This window comes from Cricetulus griseus, chromosome 7 (genome assembly GCF_003668045.3).
Source record: "Cricetulus griseus strain 17A/GY chromosome 7, alternate assembly CriGri-PICRH-1.0, whole genome shotgun sequence".
NCBI classification, from domain to species: domain Eukaryota; kingdom Metazoa; phylum Chordata; class Mammalia; order Rodentia; family Cricetidae; genus Cricetulus; species Cricetulus griseus.
Window position 1 is genome coordinate 50,904,452 of NC_048600.1, and position 22,261 is coordinate 50,926,712.

The 22,261-nt window shown below is 46.0% G+C and overlaps 1 protein-coding gene across 2 annotated transcripts in view; it reads right to left on the reverse strand.

The window, feature by feature from the left end:
* Window positions 1–22,261, reverse strand: part of Wwc1 (WW and C2 domain containing 1) — a 147,005-nt gene that overhangs the window by 27,529 nt on the left and 97,215 nt on the right. For both annotated transcript variants that reach the window (XM_035448195.1, XM_027425225.2), the window contains exons 6-13: window positions 21,295–21,424; window positions 19,075–19,221; window positions 18,605–18,678; window positions 13,963–14,205; window positions 7,103–7,192; window positions 5,369–5,904; window positions 1,001–1,109; window positions 503–583 (exon numbers count right to left, since the gene is read on the reverse strand). In XM_035448195.1, the coding sequence (XP_035304086.1) occupies window positions 503–583; window positions 1,001–1,109; window positions 5,369–5,904; window positions 7,103–7,192; window positions 13,963–14,205; window positions 18,605–18,678; window positions 19,075–19,221; window positions 21,295–21,424 (1,410 nt within the window). The remainder of the gene's footprint in view (window positions 1–502; window positions 584–1,000; window positions 1,110–5,368; window positions 5,905–7,102; window positions 7,193–13,962; window positions 14,206–18,604; window positions 18,679–19,074; window positions 19,222–21,294; window positions 21,425–22,261) is intronic.

A 22,261-nucleotide genomic window follows, 5' to 3' on the forward strand; every position in this document is an offset into this window, starting at 1 on the left:
GCGTAAGCCATCCAACTGGTTCACACATTTCAATTTTTAAAGAGATACCAGAAGTTAGTGTGAAGTTTTCTGATATTAAGATTTTTGTATAAGAAAACATGGAAGTCATCCCCCCCCCCCCGTCCCCAGAAAGAGAAAACCAACAGCTATAATAGCAGTGTGAGTGTCAGTCAGAGTGGGATTATGGTCTCCAGGGTCACTGAGCCTGAGTGAGGATTATTGGAACCTGGATGGATATGCAAAGGCAACCACCATAAGAGTAGATACTCTGCAAGCAGAAAATCTATGTCATCTACCACTGTCCAAATCCTTACCAGTCACAAGAAACTTGGCATTCCTCATTAATGGTGAAGGGGCCAATAGCCCTCTACTCAGGACCCCACCAAGGCTAGTGGGTCCTGTTTCTCCCATGGATAGCCATGAAGATACATTATTGTCAATGAAGAAGAGGCCCTATATAAATCCTCTCCTGGTCCTTGTCGCCCCCCCCCCCATCACTTACTTCAGAGCAATTTGAACTCGAGTGGCTCCCACAGCTTCCGATTCTTCACTGTCGAATGTAGCAGCTTCAGAAGTACCCAGTCTACAAGATATTAGGGGAAGGAGTTAACATCCCCATACCTGCCCACGAACAAAGGCCTTTTCTGGACTTGGGGTTTCTGCTGTGAGACTAGATTGCTGGCTGTTTGCTCAGTGTGTCATTGGACTGTCAGGTGCTTGAGACCCCACTATAGAATATACTCTCTTTCTCTAGCATCTATTTCCCTAGTATATATTTTGCAATTGTCACCCCAGAACCCACATTTGCCCTAGGAGCCTTGGACAACACCTGCATCTTTGCTGTCTGCCATCTTGGGCATGGCTACAAAGAGGGCTGCCAGGGGAACAGCTAGGTCACTGAAAATGCCCTTCTACAGCCCTACTACATCCTGTGGAGCGTGGGCTTGACCATCCAGGGCTCATACCCTCCCCTGTAATAGAACAACACCTGCGGACCCACCTCTGTGCCGAAGCTTCATACACACCACTGTCCCCAGCTACCGACTCATCGGACACTGCAGCGGATACACAGGCTACTTTCAGACCACACCCTGCGGCCACACTTGCAGCTGTATGAAGTAAGGGGAGGATGAAAGAGGGAAAGTCAAGGTCAGAAATCACAATTCTGATCCACTCTCCTAATGGTGAACTTCAATACCTCTGAACATTCAAATAAGATCCTTCTTAGCTCGAGACAAGGAAAAGGGTCACGTGCGATTTCATTTCTGTGATGGCTGTGCTTGGTTGTCAACTTGACCACATCTGGAATTAACTAAAACCCAAATGGCTGGATACACCTGTGAGGGGTTTTTGTCTTAATTAAATTATTTGGCGTGGGTTAATCCAGATCTTTGAGGTGAGGAGACCCACCTTTAATGTGGACCACACCTTCTGCTGGTAGCCTATAAGGACATGGAAGAAGGAAGCTTGCTCTCTCTTTGCCTATCCGTTCTTGCGTTTGCTGGCAAGTCCATTCTTTCCCTGGCATTAGAGCCTACTTACTGGGATTCTGGGGTATACTGAAGACCAGCTGAGACATCCAGCCTTGTAGACTGAACAACTACTGGATTCTAGGACCTTCTGTTCATAGGCAGCCATGTTAGATTAGATGGACCACAGCTTGTAGGTCATGCAAGTAAATCCCCCACCTCTCTCTCTCTGTCTCTTTGTGGTCTGTCTGTCTGTCTGTCTGTCTGTCTGTCTGTCTGTCTGTCTGTCTGTGTCTCTCTCACACACACACCACACACACATCCAGGGGGGATCTGTCTCCCTTTTAAAGCTATGGGAACAAATGTGGTGCATGTAAATACAAGCAGGCTAAACACTCATTCACATAAAACATAAAACTGCCTGGTTTCAAACATGGCCTTGCCATATGCTGCTTTATTACCCTCAGACACTGACTGAACCCCAGTAGGTCCCAGGTTCCTCGTTTGTGAGGTGAAGATAACAGCACTTACTTTATAGGGCTTTTGGGGGGACTGAATGTGGGAAAGTCTATAGTACAGAGACTTCTAATTCCACTGTATGATTTTCAGGGTGTGTGTGTGTGTGTGTGTGTGTGTGTGTGTGTGTGTGTGTGTGTGTGTGTGTGTGTAAGTGCATCTGCGGTGTATACATACATGTTTAGTCCAGAGGTCAACTCAAAGTGCTGTTCCTCAGGAGCCACACCCCTTGTTCTTTTGAGACAGGGTCTCTCACCCCAAAGCTCACCATTAGGATAGATTATTTGGCCAGCAAGTCCCTGGGGTGCAAGTGTCTGCCTTCCCAGTGCTGGGATTATAGCACACATTACCAATACTTTTCTTTTTTTTTTTACCACAAATTCTGGGGGTTGACCTCAGGCTCTCATGTTTATGAAGCAAACACTTTACTAGCTCACCAGACCTGGGTGGTTTTTTTTTGTTTGTTTTGTTTTGTTTTTGTTTTCTTAAAGACAGGTTTTGACAGGTAGCCAAAGCTAGCCTCAAACTCCCGATCTTTCTGCTTAAGCCTCCTGAGTGCTGAGATCATAAGCCACAGTCATTATGCCCAGAAAGTAGTGTTGTTTTCTAGGTTCTCCCTACATACCTGGGACAAATTAACAGCCCTTTGCCTCTTAAAGGAAAGCAAGGGAGGATGCATCCATAGCCAGCTCTCCCTCTCTCCCCTTAGCAGAAGTCTTTGGCTAGGGTCATAATTGGGCTCTTTACATGTGGTACACATTTCCTCCATGCCCAAGTAATGAGCACCTGTGGTGTGCATGACCCACTGCCAGGTCCTGAGCTACAAAAGGGAAGAAATCACATCTTGCCATCCATGAAGGCTAGTTCCAGGTATTTCACCTTACAGTCAAATACGCCTAAGCACCTGCGCATGCCAGGTCCTGGGGCAGATGGAGTCGACCCAGGGGCTTGATGTATGGTGGTGCACAGAGACTGGGGTTTTGGCAGGCTTGAGAAACAAGCCAGTTGTGAGGAGAGACTGGGACACATCAGGTGCTGGAGATGAGCAAAAAGCTTTCCCAGCCTTGTGCAGCACCTGCTGAGCCCTGGGGGAGACTTCCCACCTTCAGCCCCACACATCTCCACCCTCCGCTAAACCACTTAAGGAGATTAATTTGTCTGCTGACTGAACAGCAGCACTAATCGCATAACCTGCTTAGTGGCTGAGCTCTGACTGGCACTGCTCACAACAGGGGAGGTTGCTGGAGATGGCGTGAAAGAAACACATTGTCGCCTAGTGCTATCTCTTCTAGCCCAGGAGTCCTGAGAATACTGTTGGGAGGGGAAGGGTCTTTCTCCAGGACCTGGTTTAAGTCTGAATGGCCTGATGTAGCCCTGGATCCTGAACAAAGACTTCTTAAGCCAAGGCAGAGGTTCTACCCACACCCCCTTCTCTCTGGGGATCAATTTGCTGAGGCTGGCCACCTGCAATATGAAGAAGCTTGTTTTTATTTTTATTCAAGAGAACTCAGCGAGATTCCCTTCCTGATGAGGGAACCCCAGGGATCTCTCAGCCTCTCTTTAAAGAAATGGCTGATACTCAGAGCCTTTAGTTAACAGGAAAACCCCACTCCCCTCCCCCAGCTCCTATGCACAAACTAGCAGTTCCAGGAACAACAGCCACACTACTGCCCATTCTAAAACAGACAATAGACACTTCGAAGAGGTATGAGGTTTAAATGGATAAACATATGTAGCATGACCTGAGCCTTGTATGCCTCGACCCAAACACAAAAGCCAATAATACTATTCTTGCTAGGACACCAAGCGTGCAAGGTGAAGCCCCCAAATGAGCTTAATGAGCACTCTGCTGCAGCATGTCTGGGTGGGGCTAGCAAGTACCAAGAGAGTCACACATTTGTGGGACACTGAGCTACCTTCCACCCAGGGATTGGGCTCTAGGATCAGAAAGACCTAGGCTTCCAGGGCTAGCTTCCTCATTTGCTGTGAGGGCAACCCTGGCCAAGGGATGTTACCTCTTTGAACCTCAACTTCCTTATCTATAAAATGGGCAGAGAAGAAACAACTCGTTTTCTTTTCCTTTCTTTCTTTCTTTCTTTCTTTCTTTCTTTCTTTCTTTCTTTCTTTCTTTCTCTATCTCTCTCTGTGTCTCTTTCTTTCTTTCTTTCTCTTTCTTTCTTTCTTTCTTTCTTTCTTTCTTTCTTTCTTTCTTAATACAACACATTTCAGATAAGTGTGGAGAACTGCAATTTAATCTGTGACAGTGGGTACAGTTTTCTGTCTCATAAACCTAGGGTGTCATTTCACTAGCAGCAGTCAATCTGGAGAGTCTCATTTGAATCCTAACCAACTCTGGAATGTTCTTTTTGATTTAATGAAGAAATGCAAGTCATTCCCAGGCTTCCTAAGGTCGCATGGGTCCTTGTTATAATTAGTATAAAATCCACATCCCACTACCAGGTCCTGTGAGATCAGGACACTGCCCCAAATTATGCCCACTGCTGTGGTTCCAGAGATTTTACTTCCTCCCTTCTTTGCTCTGTCCCTTTCTACCCACCCACTTTTAAATTAAACGGATTATCACAGTGTGTATATGTGTATGTGTACATGTGAGTGTATCATGGTGCCCATGTGGAGGGAGGTCAGAGGACAAGTTTTGGGAGTCAGTGCTCCTTTTACTGTGGCTTCAGGGTATTGAACTCTGCCTCTCAAGCTTGTACAGCCAGCACCTTTACCCACTGAGTTGTCTTACCTGCCCATGGTTTTGTATTTTGAGATAAGCTCTCAAAGCTTCCAACCAAATTGGCTACACAGTGGAGGATGACTTTGCACTCCTAATTCCTATGCCTCTTCTCCCTAAATGCTGGGATTATAGTTGAATGCTGCCACACCTTCTTACACTTATCCCCCGAAGTCCTTTTCATCATTTAAGCCTCTATCCATTCTGAACCAGCCATCTCACCTCCATCCAAAGGCTCTCCCACGTACCCTGCTTATTTACTTCACATGCTTTTGTCTAGTACATATCTAGTGCCTGTGACTCCAGCCGAACCCAACCTTTTCAAGAGTGGTGTCTGCCATCTACACGGATCCTCAGCAACTAAGTTTGCCATATGACATATTTATGGAAAGCTTAGCTGAATTAATCAATGTACATTCAATTAGCCAATCTGGGATTCATTTTAGTAGGTGCTAAATATCTGTTGAATGTAATCCACCACAACAAAACAAAACCCTAGCCTAGGACCTAGTGCATTCTGCATTTGTCAGTATCTGCTTAATAAATAACCAATCACATAAAGACACAGCCATAGACAGTTGTCAGGAATTATGACAGGAACCCCCTGCCTCCTGGTTCCAAATAAGGACACTATGCTTCTTACCTTGGCCCAGTGACTTGCCCTCAGGTCCGGGTTCCTCCAGCCGGTATCTGTCCCGGTTACTGCTGCCAAGGCTCAGCTCACAAAGAGTGGTACTCAGCTCAGTGTCTTCAAACTCCAGCGGGGTCAGAAAGGCATCTCCAGTCAGGAGGGGATCAGTGATGAGAGGGGAGCAGGGAGGGGATGGGGAGGAGAGAGAGGAGCGAGGTGACAGGGAGGTCATGGATTTGGGAGTGCCAGACAGGGAGCGTAAGGCCTGCAGGCGGCTGCCTCCTTCTGCCTTCTGTGTTTTGGCCACCTCATCCTCATGGATGGTGGTGATGCAGCCTGAGGGACGGAAGCCTGTGGCACCCTCCAGGAACAGCAGTTCCACCTTGCTCTGGAGCTCCGAGTCAAGCTGCTCGAATGGGTCGTAATAGAGGTCAGTGAAGCTGGCTGAGGTGGAGGAGTCCAGGCTAGAGGCAGCCAGGGAGCCCCGGCTGGAAGTGAGTGACCCAGGGCTGCTGCCTGAAGACAGTGACTGCATGCTGCTTGAGAGGCTGGGGGCAGGGAGAGGAAGAAAGAGATGACAATAGAGTGAGGTGGCAACTGAGAATTCCAGAATTCCACCAGGCTCCTGAAAATAGAGATCCTGAGAAGTAGCAGAGGTGGGATATGGACTCAAGTTCAGTCTCTTGCTTTGTAGGTCAGGCTGGCCTCAAGCTCTTGATGCTCTCATCTGAATCCCCGAGTGCTGGGATTACAGTTGGAAGCCATACACCTGGCTTCCACAGTTTCCTTCCATCCTTGTTTCCTATTGGTCACATTGCATCTTTATTGAAATATTTTTGTTTGTTGAATATTTTGTATTCTTTTATTGATTGATTGATTGAGATGGGAGTCCCACTGTGTAGAAATCTTTTTTTTTTTTTTTAATTTATTTATTTATACAGTCAATACAGTCTTCTGCCTGCATGCCAGCAGAGGGCACCAGATCTCATTCAAAGTGGTTGTGAGCCACCATGTGGTTGCTGGGATTGAACTCAGGACCTCTGGAAGAACAGTCAGTGCTCTTAACCATTGAGCCATCTATCCAGCCCAGCCTTGAAATCTTTTTTAATATTGTTCTTGAGATCAACTCCCACTTTTTTTTTTAAATAGTTTTATATGGTCTAGGCTGATCTCAAACTCACTATGTACCTGAGGTTGGCCTTGCAGGTATATACCATCACACTCAGCTCAATTCACTTTGTTTTTGAGATAGTGTTTCTATATGTATTCCTGGTTGTTCTGGAGCTTGTTATGTACACCAGGCTGGCCTCAGATATCTACTGGCCTGGACCTCCACAGTTCTGGGATTAAAGGCATGTGACACCATGCCCAGCCTTAAGTCACATTTTTAGTATGTTAAAAATATTTAACTTAAAATGCTAGAAACAGGAAGAAACTACTTTTGTTGGGAATGGGGGGGGGGGTGAAGAACTTAACAAAATGTTACTATGAGGTTCCAGATATACTTCAGCCTTGTAGGAGTGGGTTGGCAGGCAGGAGTGATATGCTTTCAGGCATGTGGGCATCTTCCTGGGGCCATCTCTGGGTGTACAGTCCCAAGGGATGGAAGATCACAGCCAGCCTCCCTGGCCAAGCCTATCTCTGCTAGAATAACCACTATGCATCTAATAGTCAAGGAAGATTGGTGAAGGGCAGTGTGGAGCTGGATCACCTCCTGACAGGGGACGGTCACCACCCACCACTCACCTTTTCAGCTGACAGTGCAGAGTGGCCACCTGCCGGGTGGCTTCCTCCAGTTCTCTCACCAGCTGGTTCCTCTTGCTGTTTAACTTCAACCTGAAGGAAGAGAAGGCATGACAATGACTTTCCAAAGGGATGCCATGCTCCATTTCCCTTCCTAATCTCCAAAAAGGAAAATGAGGTCCGTGCCCTAAGAGATGGACATGCCAACAACCCAAAGACACATGCACAGGGACTATAAAAAATCTTTCTTACTAAAGTGTCATGAAGACATATAGCCTTTTCATATATAAATTCTATAGTAACTGTGTTGCCACCTGCCATACATTACAGACTAAACCAGCAACCTGAATACATTGCATTGATTTAATGTGCAATGATATGCACACGTGAAGATTGATTTTAACTATTTTACAAATGAGGAAATTGAGGCTCTGAGTTACATAATTTACTCAAAATTATGGAAGTAGTGGAAGAATTAGTATTCTACCAAAGTACTATTCCCTCCCTCTCCTCCTTCCATCTCTCTCTTCCTTTCCTCTCTTTCAACAGCTATCTCCTCTCCTTCTCTCACTCCTCCTTTTCATCAACTATCATTTGCTGAGTACCCAGGTCACAGTAGATGCTGTCCCTGGCATCACAAACACGGCACTGAGGGAAAGAGAACTCATTTGTCACTCTTCTAGAGCATGAAGGGTGGAAGACAACAGGCATCTAATTAGCAGAGGGTGTGACAAGATCGAGAAGAAAAGAACAGAGGAAGGGAACCTTAATTTAGACTTTGAGCAAATGGCTTTGTGGCCAAGATTTCTGGCACCCACCCTTGCCTGTGTCCTGGGTTCTCAGGCTTAAAGCAAGATCACTTTCCCAGGTTCCCTTGCAGCTGGCTGAGGCACATGAGCAACTTCTAAACAATGGGATATGAGTAGAAGCCACGTGTATTGGGCTGATGTGTTTAAAGGAAGTGGCTTCCTCAGACTCTTGTGGCCTTAAAGGGGAGGTAGAAAGGCTGTGGGCTCTTCAATGACAAGGGAGGCTATCAGTTACTGGGACTACTAAGATATTATGTCGGTAAGAAATAAACTTAAAGAGTGTTTATCCACAGAGATTTGGGGCTATTCTTGTGGCAGGTGGATCCCCTACTAACAGAGAGATTTAAGTGGCTCTATAGATAAGAGCTTCGGAGGAAGGGGGACTCTTTTTCCTAGATGAAGTGACTGTGTTCATTCACTCTGCTGTGAGTTTGGATAATAAATTTCCATGTTGAGGTGATTTACTACTCTCTGCCACCTTGCTGGAGAAGAAACTGACTGACCCTTGTTCCATGGACTCAGGAAGGCATCAAGAACTCAGCCAGCCCCACCTGGGGCCTGAGGTCAAGGGTTGGTTTCCATACAAAAATCAAACCAAACCAAGTCATCTCTCTGCCACAGTAGCCAGGCCTCTAGCTCATGAGACCAGAGGTGGTCCTAGACACAACTTGAGAGCACAGAGGGCACGCTGGGCTGTTATTACTGGGCAAGTGAACCTGCAAAATTACTGACAAGACAGCGAGAGCGGTAAGCCAACTGTAGGCCGACTGGCCTTGGCAGGAGTCTTGGCCAACTCAATCTCTAGAGCTTTCCTCCCAGATTCTTGCCTGGGGCTGATGGGGACAGAGAGCAGGCTGGCAGATGGGGCCTGTAATGAACAAACCCTAGAATTCTCAATGGAATGGATGAGGCTGTGCAATGTCCCGTCTCTCTCGAAGAGCAAAGCTCACAAAGGAGGATATGTCTGAGGTCAAGAAGTGGGGCTCATGGCTTCTATAGAGCAAGCGTGAGGATGTTGAGAGCAAATGTAGGTCCCCACTGAAGCCTGCACAGAACAGTGAGGGAACTGTCATGGAGCTGACTTGACTTCCTGAGCATGGCAGGACGGCCAGACAATAACATGCAGGTGCTGTGGTCCCCTCCCAGGGGCAACAGGCTTAGCAGGCCAGATGGCATGTGAGTGATGTGCCCAGCACATGCTGGGAGGCCATGAATACATCAATTGTGGAAATAGGCAGACGATCCAGGGGGTGGGGTCTGAATGCTCACAAGCTGTAGCTTGGCGCCTGGGGTGCTGGTTAAAAATGCAATAGCCTGGCCTGCACCTCAGGCTTGAAGAACTGGTCCCCAGGGTGGGGGGCATGGTACCCATGATCTAACAAGCATCCTGTGTGACTGCATACCAGCTCTGATGCATGGTTGAAAGAGAGAGTGAATGTAAAGAGTGCGAAGTCAGTTTTAAAGGAGAAAGAAAAGAGAGAGGGGGAGAGATGGAGAAATGTAAGGAGGGCACAGGGGAGCAAAAGGGAAGAGAATGGAAAGGGACACACACACACACACACACACACACACACACACACACACACACTCACACACAGTTAAAGAGTTACAGAGAGTTACAAAAGGAGAGTTACACACAGAGAGAGTTACAGGGAGAGAGAGTTATAGAGAGTTTCACACAGGGTTTCACAGAGAGAGTTACACACAGAGAGTTACACACACACACACACACACACAGAGAGAGAGAGAGAGAGAGAGAGAGAGAGAGAGAGAGAGAGAGACAGACAGACAGACAGACAGACAGACAGACAGACAGACAGACATCAGGAATCTAGAGGCCCAGCACTGAATACAGACAGACAGGGGTCAGGATCAAGCCACTGGAGATTCATCAGTACTTCCCCACCACTTCCATGGCTTCTTTCCTCAGACCCCTCTCAGGGCACACATGACATCTTGCCTCTGCTCACTGCCTTCCTGACTGCTGCATTACCCCAGGCACCTTGTCCCCCAGCACCTCTGTGTGGCCTGGGCAGTAGAGGAGTGGAGAGTCTTGATTCCCTAGACTGGCTGTGTGGATTCACTGTTCCATCGGAGCACCTTGACCTTTGAAAGATGGGGCTGAAAGCAACACTAAAAGGTCTTCTGAGTGGGCAGCTGCCTGAACAGAGGAAGGGCTTGAATCAGGAATTTGGAGGCTTCTAACCCCAGCTGTCACCAGGTGATGTCAAATGAGCCTCAATTTCCTCATCTGTAAAGTGGAGGTCGCTCTCAAATTACTAGACAGAATACAGGGTCTGACACATAAGCCAGTACACCTTCGGGGTGCCTAACGGGACTTCTAGTTCTGGCTTCAGGAAATGAAAACTTTCACAAGATGAAATATCTCAATTCACAATCTGGTCCGAAGTCTGCTTGCAGACTTCCAGTACTCAGTGCCTTTGTCTTCAGTTTTCTCTATGAGGCAAATGAAGCCCATATTGGTCAATAGTTTGCTCAAGGCTAACAGGTATAAAGTATCTCTTTTGACCCAATAAGAGTCAAGTAGGGCTGTGATCAGTCTGTTTTCTCCAGCTTCCAGCAGGGAAGATGATGGGACTGCCAAAGGCTCCCAGGGACAGTCACTGGGTCTAGTCACAGGTGAGAGTCCAGGCACCAGCACAAAGACCTGGCCAGGCCACCCACCCATTTATAGTTTCAACAAACACTAAAAGCACAAGATAAACAGTCAAAACCCTTATCCGCAAAGGGTATAGTTCCAGGAAAATCAGCATAGGGCCTTCAGGCAAGTGCCTGTGTTAGCAATGAAACACCAGTTATTTAAGGTCTGCTGTTGTCCTCACACTAAATTGGTGATGGATCAGAGTTGGCTAGCTGTTCCTGCCAATAGAGGATAGAAGAGAAGGGGATAGATTTTGGATGTCCCAGTTAGTAGTTCTAAGAATGTGCCTGGCCAGGAAAGATTGGTCCAGTTAGCAACTGTGGGATCTTTGAGGCCCCCAGGGGCAGGTCTGGGCCTGGACAACCATCAGACCCTAGTGAAAAAAGAGCTTACTTGGTTGCTAGGATGCTGTGAGTGGGTGCTTTTGAGGGCAAGGGCTACAGGGCTGTGTATATGCAGAGCACATGCAGGCACCTGGCATTCCCAGACTGCTTCTCCTGAGGTGCGTGCCTGTTCCCCTGCTTTACAAACTACACCGATACCTGACATCGCTGGGAAAATGAATCCCCTCGCTTATTCCTGCTCCCGAACAATTACATACATTTGAAAATCACAGTGTGGGTGTGCGGGTGTGTATCTGCTTGTACAAATATTATTAAATCATAAAAGAAGAATGGAATACTGTCATTTGGAGTAAGATAGATGGATCTGGGAGACATTCTGTTAAATGAAATGAACTGGGTACAGATAAACACTGCATGTTCTCATTTTAGAAGCCACAAAAATCAATCTCATAGGAGCAGAAAAGAACCATGGTCACTGGGAAGGCTAAAGGGAGGTCAGATAATGAGTTCCAAAGCACATTCACATGGGAGAAATTAGTTCTGGTGCTCTTTATTGCAGTTGGATAGCTGCAGTAAACAACTTATTTCCAAACAGCAAGAAGAATCTGAACGCTCCTGGAACAGAAATGATAAATGTTGACAACAGAAATGCCAATTATCCTGGTGTCATCATTATTCAAGGTGGACATATGCTAAAATATCATCCTGCTTTGTAAATATTTACAAGCACTATTTATGTTCATATAAAAAACTAAAATGAAAAATCACTAGCTTCAATTCTGTACCCCTTAAGTGGTAGGCAGGGAGATACTGCTCAAAATCTGCTACGGACAAAATGAAATAATCAGAAGAGACTTGTGGGTTATTAGAAAAGTGCTCCCACTCATCCTTCCTCCCTGATGTGTTCACATTCTCTCTCTCTCTCTTACACCCCCCCTCCTACATTAGACAATCTATTTTCTATGGCTCTAGAAGCTGGAAGCTCTGAGATTTGGGTTCTGGGGAGGAGTCCCTTTGTAACTGTGGCTGTTTGTATGAGAATGTCCTCCATAGGCTCATGTATCTGGATATTTGGTAGAGCTATTTGGGGACATTTAGGAGGTGTGGCCTCACTGGAGGAAGTATATCACTGGGGGTAGGATTTGAGAGCTTCAGGCCTTGCCTTATTTGTAGTTTGTTCTCTCTACTCTCTGCTTGTGTTTCAAGATATGAGTCCTCAGTTTGCTGCTCCAGCCTCTTGCTGCCATGCTCCCCTGCCAGGATCAATTCTAACCCTCTTGAACTGTAAGCCAAAATAAACTCTTTCTTGTATGAGTTGCCTTGGTCACACTGTTTTCTCACAGCAACAGAAAAGTAACCAAAACACTGATTCGCTGACAGCAGCCTTCTCACTTTGACCTCAAATAACAGTCATCTTAACTTCTGAACGTTCCAGATCACACACATACACACAGCATGCTACAGGACAGACTTTAAAGAATGGATGATAGTGGGAATGAATGAGTGAATGAAGGGATGGGTGGGTGAATGTCTGGGCACTAGAAGACCTCCTTAAACACAATTCTCTACTTTCTAATGTGGGAGGGATTGCAAGGAGCACCAAAGGAAATACACAGAGTCTGAAACAGGTCTCAGTGTCACAGATGAGGTTGCCTTACAGTCTTTACAGTTTACATTAGTTGTCAGTATTTGAAAATTAAAAACCTAAGTGATAACATTTGGAAGTCCCACTGTGGTGTATAGCTCAGTAGTAGAACACTTGTCTAGCATGTATGAGGCCCTGGCTTGCATCCTCAAGCACTATGAAAAGAAATATAAGGACCAGAGCTCATTCTTCTGCTTGCTGGATCTAGGAGATGATGCCCACTTTAGACAAGTAGGGTCTACAGCTAGGTGCGCCTCAAGCATTTCCATCACCTGCTTGGCCTATAAGCATTCAAGTTAAACCCCATGCTCACTACTGGTCTTCAAATGTCAACCCCTCAGGATGTGCTGAAATCAGTTCAGTGGGTAATGAAGAAGAAAAATAAAATAATGGCATATCCTGGCTATGATTTCAGATATCCCCATCGATAACAAAGCGTTCAGATATTCAATACAGCATATAAATAAAATAGTACCTGTATACATATTCTCCTGTATGATTTCTTATTATTTTAGTGTGGTGTGTGTGTGTGTGTGTGTGTGTGTGTGTGTGTGTGTGTGTGTGCGTGTGTGTGTGTATGCTTGCGTGTGTGTACACTTGTGCCCAATATTTCATCTCCTTTCACCCTGTAGATACTGGGGATTAAACTCAGGTTGTCAGACTTGGTGGCAACCACCTTTCCCTACTGAGCCGCCTCACCAGCCCTTCTGTATGTTTTAAATCATCTCTATACATTGCATCCCAAAACAGTGTAAGTGCTATAAAATTAGTTGTTGAAATAATGCATTGAATATTTGTATTTTTGTTATATTAATTTTAATATACTCTTCAAACATTTTTCATTCTGTCATTGGTTCCCAGGATATGGAACCAATGGGTACCAAGGGCTGACAGTCTAACAGAAGAGAGAAAATATCAGAGGACATCCCTGGCCCAAACACCCATACAGTGACTTCCAAATGTATATATGTGTTTGGGAGCAGAAATAAGTAAGGGGGTTCACTTGCCCAGCCACACCAGGTACAAGTCTAGTTTGTAAAGCAGAGATGCTCAACTGTGTGAAAAATGAATTTCCCATCACCTAAGAGACTGAGAGTCACCGTTACAACACTGGAAAATCACTACCCCAGGTGATCAAGTGCTACGTGGCTTACTTCAATGACCAGACGCTCTTCTGAGAGCCTCCTGTGTGAATAACCAGAGTCCTGGTGCACAGGAATGGAAGTCGTTTCTGATGTGCCACTCTGAAAGGCTAACATCACTAAAGGAGAGCGCTCAGCAGGCTGCTCAGGTATGCCCACCCTGACCCCTCACTCCTGGCTCCTGCTGGGCTGTCAGGTCACATTGGCATGCTTTCCTTTCTCTCTGGGCCCATGGGACACATCTCCTCACCCCAGACCCACCTCTCGGTCAGCGCCTTGCTCTGGGTGTCCCGGGCTGCCTGCAGGTCCTTCTCCAGTCGCCTCCGGGCCATCTCTAGCTGCTCCACCTCTCCCTGGGTCCATTTCCGAGGACTGATGAAGCGCATCTCCTTCAGCAGTTCCTCTTTCTCATTGATGAGGATCAGTCGGTCCCTCTCTGAGTCTAGCACCCCAGGCCAGGCCTCACTGTCAAGTTTGGCCAGCTGGATTTTGAGGTTGGCGATCCTGGAGTTGAGAAGGTGAGTATGATAGATGAACAATGGGGTTGTAGGAATTGGGAAACAGGTGGTATTCCATAGGACATCAAATACCAGGATCCAGGACATCCTCAAAGTAGACTTTGACAAGTTACTGCTTTCCTTTTGATCAGGTCTCAGCCTGGTGCAGTAGAGACTGGACACCATGGCAGGCAACAGCTTCTTACCATGAACTCTGGGACCCTGGGTGAGGTGCTCACATCTCTGAAGGGAATTCGAAGATCTCCTTCCTGGGGGACTGGCTAATGATTTTTATACATGCATGCATACAATGCACACATGTGGACATACATAGACACATTCAAAGAATAGTATTTGCATATAATAAGCCCTCGATAATGTTTCTACACCACTGCTATCAATGGTTGAACCACTAATTAGTTATGTAACACTAGGAAACTGCCCTGAGCCTTAGAGATGACAAAGCAATTACTTAGGCCTCAACAGTGAGTAAGAAAAGCAGTGATGACGTATGAAGAGTGTGCTGTGTATGTATGGTACTGAATCATCAGCAAGGGGAATTACTGGGCTGTGGCTACACGTGTGTTCTCAGTTCTGAGTGTGGTAATGGTACTGTAAGAACAGTCATGAACTTGATGTTCAGAGACCCTGAGTTAGGAGTTCTGGCCTTGACTTTTATGATGGAAAGAATCATTTCTTGGGAAAAAAATCATTTGTAGAGCTGGGGACATTTCGGGGTTCTATGTTTTCACACACATTTGCGTTCGATTCCCAGAAGCAACAATAAATGGTATCACAGTTTCTAGCATAGTGCCTGGTCAATTGTAGGGACTTATTGAATGTTAAGGAAAGCATTCAGCATCTCTGAATGTTAACTTTTCTAAGACCTAGCATTGTTGACTGTAAGGTGGGGACAATGATGGTAACGAGAGACAGTCCACGAATACCACATGAAAAATTTGCAAAAAGAACTCTCTATATATTGCCAAATGTTCTATAGACACTGAAAATTATTCTCATGCAACTTAAAGAGTATTTCTATAAACTTCCAAAAGCAACTGCACCACTATCTTTTAGGATCTGGCCCCTGCAAAGTGCTCTGTGTTCTCGGGTCCTGGTGTTACTGCATCTCTAAGGGGCAGACACAAAAGACTTATTGATCTCATTGGACAGGCACTCTATGGCTCACTCAAGATCAAGACTCACCATGTGCGGCCAGCCCTTGTTGTGAGCCCAGACCTAATGACTTTCCAGCTCACTTACATGATGCCTTTGTGATGCCTTGAGATATGTATCCAAAGTTCTATATAGACAAACCCTTCTAGCCCCTTCTCTAACCCTTGGTTGGAGAATTCTGAGTTATTTTTCAAGTTTCATATTCATGTATACAGCAATTGATGAATATGTTTGTGGTTGCTGATCCTCAGTGCTTAAAGGCTAGAATGTTATGATAAACTTGTGTGGGACTCAACTCAAAGAGGACACGGAGGAGTGACTGACGTCTTCTTGGGTATACTTTCCAGGTTACCTTTCTCATGCTGTCATACTTTAAACTTTATGTCATCCATCCTTGGGAGAGTCAGATGTACCTAACAGTCCCTCCTTCAGACATGCACAGAGGATGAAACCTGGCAAGCGCCGATCAAGGGAAGTTTCCATGAATTACTGCTGCGTCTCTTCTATCCTTTAAGACCTATACCCTCTGTTTTCTCATCTTATAAAGTGCTGTCTTTTCTCCCAAATTTAGCTGTGGATTGTAATGAGACATCTAATGTCTCAGTCCCAAGTGCGACATTTCACTCCTCCAGTCTCTCCAGGACTGATTATCTAAGATAGGCAATGCTGCAGGTTGGAAGAGATCAGAGGGTCAAGGATGAGAGGCACAAATACACAAATGTTGCTTTTGCTGTCTTGCTGAGCCCCTAGGGGGAGCTGAAATAGTGTACATAGGATAGTTTTCTTTGTACCTTACCATCATCCAATTCCTCCTTTGTTATTATCCCAACTTGTCCTGAGGACATGATAGAACCTCGGTCGCTTGGTGAATTGACCTCAATCCCCATCCCAGCATGAGCACACGACCTACACCTGGATCTTCTGGGAGTTGTAATCTCCTATCCTCTATTGGTACTGCAACAATGGCAGGCCATTCAAAACTATCAGTGACTCTCCAACCCAATATTTATCAAAACTATTGGGAACTCAGCTTGGGGGGTTTTGGCAGGATGATGATGATTTTGAGATCAGCCTGGAAGTCGTAGCAAGACCCTGTCTTAAAAACCAAGAACATAGTTACACACTACTCCCAAATCAGCCAAACAAAAGTCCCAAATAAAACATCCATCTGTTAGGGAAAAAAAGGTGGCCTTTTTTTTTTTCTGAGGTTGGAACCCTGGAAGTAGGTAAGCACAGACCTGCTGGATATACAGCTTGCTGTTTTGATCAGGAACGCCTGCTTGAGGATGAAGCCAACACAGAGGGCAAGTGAACAAGCAGGGCCGAAAAGATGAGATTAAATTTAAGATGTGCCATCTGAACCCTGGATCTAGCTGAGCCTGAAGCCAAAAGTTCCTCTTTTGGAGGAGGGGTGGGTTAGCCTGCTGAATTCCCTTTTCTTTAATTCCTTTTGTGTCAACTGAATTTCTGACACTATTGTAAAGAGCTGTGCTGCTCTTTGGGAACTGGTGGAGCCTCAGGCTGGGCACCGCTACATTCTAGCTGGTTCTGTTGAGAAGCTTCGAGAACCGGCTAGTTGTTCTAGGAAGCAATGGGCATCACCACCAAAATGGCCAGTCAGTTCTTTCCCATTATGGTGCATTCTGTAGAAAGAGTACCATGAACTCAAAGCTGGAAGTACATCCAGGGTTCAAATTCTAACTGCACCACCTGGGAGAGTCATGGAACATCCCAGGTCAAACTTTTCACCCCTCTAGCATTTAGATAATAAAATAGGAACTCTGATATATATATCGAAACAGGGTTTCTCTGTGGCTTTGTAGGCTGTCCTGGAACCAGGCTGGTCTCGAACTCACAGAGATCCACCTGCCTCTGCCTCCCAAGTGCTGGGATTAAAGGTGTGCACCACCACCACCTGACTTCTTATATTTTGTTTGTTTATGGGGGTGTGTAGGTTTGCATGCCATGCCACATGTGTGTGGAGGTTGAAGAATAACTTGCTGGAGTCAGTTCTCTCTTTCTGCCACGCGGATGCCCGGGATCCAACTCAGGTTGTCAGACTTGTTAGCCATCGCCCTTACCCAGTGAGCCATCTCCTTGGTCCTGCTGCAAGTTTTTAAAATTAAATAAGCCTGTAATTGCACAAGTTTTTAGTACAATACACAATTGCTTTATGACTTTCCACAAATGCTGTAGAAACGCTGGCTTTATTATGTTGTCACTGTGGTGGTAAAACACAACTGCTTACAAGTCCATGTAGCACAGAACATCTGGATCCCGGGAGCCCAAGCTGCTGGGAAGCACCGGCTATTTAAGCAGGAGGTGCTACTTCAGGATTTTAAGATTGATTTCATAATTAAATTCATTTTCATTCACAAGAACATCTGTGGGGCTGGTGAGATGGCTCAGCAGATAAAGGCAATTGCCACGCAGAGACCTGAATTCAATTCTCAAAACCCACATAAGTGTGGAAGGAGTGAGAAGACTCCACACAGTTGTCCTCTGATATGTGACAGTGACATGTGCTCCTCCCTAGACTGTTCCTGCACATACATCATATACGAATAATAACAGTAGGTCAGATGGGAGTCTTAGCTCATTAGTAGGAAATAAGTACCTATCATGTGCAAGGCCCTAGATTCAATCCCCAGGACCTCACCCTGACCCCCAAAAGCTTAAAAAGCCTGGTCTATGGATCAGTTCAAGGCAGCCAGCCTGGGTAACATGGAGAAACCAAACAACAACTCATCTAGAGGAACAGCTGGAGACTCGATTGTTGCACATGCTTGGCATGCACAGGGTCCTGGGTTCAATCCCCAATATGACAACAACAAAAGACTGCCACAAATAACATTTTCTTGATGAAGGGAGAAATGTCTGTAGTCTTTTTTTTTCACCTGTTGCTGAGCCAAATCAAAGTTACTGCTCCTTCAAACCAAACTGCTCCTTCAAACCAAGAACATCTGAAAGCATTGACTATCAAATCCAAGCCAGGTAAACAGAAAAATTACTAAGCTCTGAGGTTAAAGAGACCTGGGTTCAAATGTAGTTCAACTTTGTCTAGCATAGTGCCCTGGGCCAGTCATATCCTCTCTGAATCCAAGAGGATTAACATATAAATATGCTGATACTTATCTTTATAATCTATGTGAGTGTTGAAAAGTGCGTGCCCATGGGACCCCACCGTAGGAGTTCCAATTATGACCTTCCCCAGCTCCGGCCTGACTTACCTTCTCTTAGCCTCTTCATAGCGCAGGCGCAGCCTGACCTTCTCGGCCAACTGATTGCTGCTGCTGGTGTTGAACTAGAGGTCAAGAGAAGAACAAAGAATTTTGTTTAAGAATTACACATAAGAATTACACGGTTACTGCAGCAAGGCCCGTGATGAGCAAGGTTTCCATAGCTCACAGGAGACTTGACAGCTTACGTGGGCAGAGCCAAGAATAGTTCCCAGTCACTGGGCTGGCTATGTGGACTGTGGGCGAAGACGGCTAAACAAAAATACTTTTCTTCCTTTGGGCCATAAGAATGGTCTCAAACTTATACACTTCAAGTACTTTGGGAAAAGAAACGGCCCATGATACCATCTTACAGCTCCACAAGGTTGAGTTAACAGCTGAGGTAGTCAGGTGAAGAAGGACAGGCAGCTGCCCTGCTGGGGTGGCCTCCCAGACGCCACTTCTCCCCCCCCCCAACTTACACTCCCAGAGATGTCCGTCTGTGAGCTCACGTCCAGGAACTGCTTTGGCATTGGGAAGCTGGAACTCTCCAGAGAGCTGCTGCTGGACCATAGGTCAGAGTGAGACCCTCTGTCTGTCCGGAAGCCATCTTTCAGCATGGCAAGGCTCTGCAGTGTAGGGAGGGGTGGGGAAGCAGTGAGTGGTGTGGCTTATTGGCAGTGCCTTCAGACTCCAGAAAAGGACGTTGAATCCCCTGGGACTGCAGACATAGGTGTTTATGAACCACCATGTGAATGCTGGGGATTGAACCGGGGACCTCTGGAAGAACAGTCAGTGCCCTTAGCAGCTGAGGCATCTCTCCAGGCCCCTAAGGTGGAACTCTCACTGTTTCTCTCTGCGTTACCTGAGCTAGCTGATGACCCTCTCTATGCATATACCTATTTTTCTGTGAAGTGGGAAAATCCCAGGTCTTACTGTGCTGGCTAGTTCTGTGTCAATTTGACACAAGCTAGAGTCATCTGAGAGGAGGGAACCTCAATTGAGAGATCACCTGCAGAAGGCAAACTCATAGGATATTTTCTTAATTGGTGACTGATGGGGGAGGGCCCAGCTCCCCGAGGAGGTACCACTCCTGGGCTGGTGGTCCTGGGTTCTATAAGAAAGCAGGCTGAGACTGGCATGAGGAGCAAGCCAGTAAGCAGCACTCCTCTATGTCCTCTGCATCAGCTCTCATCTCCAGGTTCCTGTCCTGTTTGAATTCCTGTCCCAACTTCCTTCAGAGGTAGACTATGATGTGGAAGTGTTAAGCAAAATAAACCCTTTTCCTCCCCAACTTGCTTTTGGTAATGCTGTTTCATCATTGTATTTATAACCCTAACTAAGTTACTTTACAGGTGTGTCAATTACAGTAGTAATCAATTAAAAGACAATGTAATGTGATAACCAACACTGAGCAGCTCAGCTTCACTGAGTTCTACTGCATCCAACAGGTTCTCCCAGGAATCTTTTAATCATCTTTACTGTACCAATGAGATGCTGAAAGAGACCTCTCCAAGCTCTTAACCACTAATCACAGCAAGACTACCTTTCGCTACCCACAAGTACCTTGTTCTCACTGGTCCACAGTCCTCTTGTTTGCCAAAGTTTCCCCCAAATCTAGCCATGGCAATTCTGAGTCTTGGACTCCTGATGTGTTGGTCAAGTGATGGGAAGGTGTCTTCAGAGTTAGGTGGTTTTGAGTGGGGATTACATTCAGGGGAGAAACAATGGGCTTATGAATCACGTGTTCTGGGTCTGATTGATGGCTCTGCCACTTACAGTCTGGACCAGACTGTCCTTATCTGTAGAATGGAGATAACTTGAGCCATGCATGCAAGGCACTTAGCCCTATCACCATGCTGTGGAATTGATCTTCGTGGTTCAGTTCCCATCACAGAGAACAAAGGAGAGAGAATAATGGACACTGTGATGCTCAGGTTAAACGGCTCCATTAAGAAAACAAGCTGGAGGGGACTAGAGAGATGGCTCAGGGGTTAAGAGCACTAGTTGCCCTTCCAAAGGTCCTGAGTTCAATCCCAGTAACCACATGGTGGCTCACAACCATCTATAATAAGATCTGGTGCCCTCTTCTATTGTGCAGGCAGAACACTGTATACATAATAAGTAAATTTTAAAATTCAAAAACCAAGCTGGGTGGTGAGAGCTAGAGGTAGGGACCCGGCTTTGGTAGTACAACCAGGCAAAGCTTTCATTCCAGCTTTGGCACTGGCAATGACTGTATGGTCTTAAGCAAGTCATTCAGTGTTCCTGAGCCTCTGTTTTCTCCTTAATAAAAGTGGGGAGGGACAATCCCAAGAAGCGGTAGAGGGTAGTAAGTATACATTATTCAAAAATCCCTGTGATTCTTTCTTTTAATTTTGGACTATTAGCATTACATAATAAGTTATCCTAGGGGTGGGATCAAAGTCTAAACACACAATTGATGGTTCATGTATGTTTTACGCATACAGCCAGAAAGTAACTTGATATTTTTGAAACACCCATATTGTGTCTGTGCCTGCCATACAAAGTCAGGTATAGCATTTTCCATGGTAGTACCATATTAATGCTCAAAAAGTGTTTGGACTAGGGAAACATCCTGTAATGAGAACTAAGTGGTTTGTGTGGTGTGTGAAAGTAGCCGTTGTGAAGTCCTTATACACAGGGTACCAGGGGCCCCCATCCCTGGGGGCCCTCATCACCTTGATCAGGTCTTGCTTCTCTTTTTCTCCACAGGTGATGGCTTTCTTGATGGCTTTTGTTTCCCTCAACACAGCCTGGGCCTCATCCAGTTTGTAGCCACCCTGAGCATCGGACATTTTCTTGTCAATTCTAGGGGCCAGGAAATGAGAGCGATCAGACATAAGAGAATGGGGGAAAGCACAGGTACTCTCAAGTCTCCCATCTCCATCCTGCACAGCTGTCTCCAGGCCCTACTGGGGTGGGGGGTATAGAAGAGTCTTGCTAAACTGCAGATATGTGTGGCTGCAGAATGTAGAAACAACATCGTTCTTAGAGTTGGGCTCATCTAAGTATGAGCTCTAACTGAAAATCGTCCCCGATTCCCTCCTGTGTAGGCCAGGCTGAAGCGGGGAAGGTTCCTATAACATGTATCCAAGAGCTGAGAAACTTTGCTTGTGTCGTGTCAGCAACTTAGACTTTATGAAGGAGTATCCCCATTTTAACTGTGGTACCCTGGAGAACAGAGCTGAACATGAATGGTATTAGAATCTGGCAGAGACTGTGTGAGTTGGAGGTGGGGAGATGGCATGTCTCCTCTCCTATACATCTCAGGCTGCTTAGCAGTGTCTTGGGCACTGATTCACAAAATGTTAATAATGCTCCAGTCTTGAATTGTGACTGCTTCCTGACAGGTGTGATGGCCTATGCCTTTAAATCCCAGCACCTGGGAGGCAGAGGCAGAGGCAGACAGATGTCTGTGAGTTCCAGGTCAGCCAAGGCTCCACAGTCTCAAAACAATAAAAAAAGAAAGAAAGAAGTTTCCATAAATTGTCCAAATGTATGGTTCTCAAATCACGCTGGGAGGAGAACCACTGTGCCTAACTTTGTGGAGTTCTCTTCTCTTCATCTTTCTGTGGCTTCTGGGAGTTGAACTCAGGTTGTACCTCAAGTGGCAAGCACTTTTACCTGGTGAGCCATCTCACCACC